At 40.0% G+C, this 2,426-nt stretch overlaps 1 protein-coding gene across 1 annotated transcript; it reads right to left on the reverse strand.

Moving 5' to 3' along the window:
* Positions 1–1,380: 1,380 nt before the first annotated feature.
* LOC133750335 (keratin-associated protein 15-1-like) lies at positions 1,381–1,833 on the reverse strand. The gene has a single exon (XM_062179894.1). It carries the CDS (start codon positions 1,831–1,833, stop codon positions 1,381–1,383), a length of 453 nt encoding a protein of 150 aa, XP_062035878.1.
* Positions 1,834–2,426: the final 593 nt, after the last annotated feature.

Genomic DNA, 2,426 nt, shown 5'->3' on the forward strand with positions numbered 1-2,426 from the left:
ATTTGCTGGTTCCCCTCCCCAAATGACTGCAATAGTCAGAGCTGGGCTGATCTGAAGCCAGGAACTTTTTCTGGGTCTCCTATGCAGGTACAGGGGCCCAAACACTTGTGCCATCTTTCATTGTTTTCCTAGGCCATAGCAGAAAGCTGGATTGGAAAAGAAGCACCCAGAACACGAACCAACACCCATATGGGATGCCAGCACTGCAGAGCAAGGCATAGCCTACTGTTTCACAGAGCCAGCCCCTCCACTGAATTTTTTAAAGAACTATTTATTTATTTATTTATTTTAAAGGCACAGTTACAGAGGGGAGAGAGAGGGAGAGGGAGAGAGAGAGAAAGGGAAACAGAGAGAGACAGAGAGAGAGAGAGAGAGAGAGAGAGAGAGAGAGAGAGAGAGAGAAATATCTTCCATCCACTGGTTCACTCTCTAAATGCTCACAACGGCTAGGGCTGGGCCAGAATGAAGCCAGGTATCAGGAATTCCATCCATCACTCCAATGTGGGTGCTGGGGCCCAAGCATGTGTTCTTTCTTCCACTGCTTTTCCAGGTGCATTAGCAGGGATCTGTATTTTACATGGGACAGCAGGAACTTGAATCAGTGCCCATATGGGATGCCAGTGTTGTAGGTGATGGATTAACCCACTGTATCAAAATACCTGCCCCTTCCTACTGAATCTTATGTTTTAGTTCCCATTAGTGTGTTTACCAAATTCTGGTAACTTAAAATTTTCTTGAAGGCAGAGACTTTGTCTTTGTTGAGCACAATGTCTGGTATATAACAGAAATGTAATACTTTTCTATGAATATCAAACTGCAAAAATGTTCTGAAGGAAATATATGAACAAGTGTACCTATTAGGAGATCTAAATCTTTCAAGACATGAGATATGTTACACAATTAAATTTCAATTCAAACTTCCTCTTTTCTGTCCAATAAAATACTAGGGAAGCATATGAAACATAGAAAAATCACAAAATGTTTACCTAATGAACACAGTTGCAAGTATAAAATGACTTTATTACATGTATCTCATAAGTAAAAGAAAACAAAATGCCAGTATTCATGATAGAGAAATAAGTTTATTTAAAATATATCTACTCAAAATAAACTTAGTTGAAAGAATTGTAGAATAATGAGAGAATATGAGAAATATTTCTGAGCACTGCAATGAGAATTAAAACTCAAGATACACGGCACTTCAGATTTAGGAGCAGTCACAGGTCAAGGTTACTCTCTCCGCGGTAAATCATATACTTCAAGGATGCTGTTGATAATGAGACCTAGGGGTGAAGACTGTCAATAATCACAGATATTGGATTAGAATGAGGGTTAAAGTTCCATAAAGTGCAGAAATAATCATGAGTCAATGAAGAATACTTAGTGACTTGATCCAAAACAGTGAGAGCCAAAGACTGGTTGGTAACAAGTAGAATGGGAGCTCCTGGATGAAAAATAAGTTGGACGGAAGAAGTTGGACCCACAGCCCACAGAGTGGAAGCCAGTGTTTCCATAACCAAAAGAACCAAAACCAGTATTGCCATATCCAAAAGATCCAGTGTAATTTGTCTGGCAGGGGCTGAAGAAGATGGAATTCTTTGGGCGGTAGAATGATGTGTGGCAGGGTCTGGTCACAGCAAAAGATGTCTGGAAGCCAGTGGGCTCAGAGAAGGTTTCCTGACAGGTACCTTGGAGAGAGGATCCCACCTGGTGGGTTCTTGGAGAATAGACTACATTGGTGGGGTAGAAAGAATGACAGGTGGAAACCGAGTTCCCCAGATAGTTTCCAAAAGAGCGGGAGGAGAAGTTTCCAGAGCTGCAGTTGTAAGACATGTTGCCAGAAGTTCTGAGTTCAGCTGAGCTGCAGTGAGGAGTGAGTGTGGCAGCTGCCTTCAACAGAGGGACACTTATATACTCCAGCAATGGGTGTAGGACCATGTGCCCCATTTAATGAGAATACTTAATTAGGCTCCAGTCAAAATGAAATGCATTAACCTTCAAAGAACTTTTTTATGAATGCAGACTTTTAAGTGACAGAATTTCATTAGTTTTTCAAAGCAATTGTTCATGAAACAAAATTGCCATTTCTCATTCATCTAGCTTGGGTAAAATGAAAACCACCGTAATTGTACCTAGAAGACTGATGTTTCATTAACCATATGCATCAAGATAGTGGGTCAAGAGGACAACACAATGCGAATTCTGCTGTGGTTAAAGCTTTGAAAAGTACTTTGTAGCCTGCAAGGGACATTTATATTGCTTCAAATTAAGAAACTCAGTTGAGAATAGAAAATAAAACCTTCAGTATCAATTCTTTCTACTAAATCGTGTCAAGCTTGTAGAAGAAACAACCCAAAAACAACTTTAATTGGTAGAATGCTAAATGAGTGTCTGTCACATATGATTTAGGTCTCTTTACAACACAA

Source organism: Lepus europaeus, chromosome 2, assembly GCF_033115175.1.
Source record: "Lepus europaeus isolate LE1 chromosome 2, mLepTim1.pri, whole genome shotgun sequence".
In the NCBI taxonomy this organism is placed as follows: Eukaryota; Metazoa; Chordata; class Mammalia; order Lagomorpha; family Leporidae; genus Lepus; species Lepus europaeus.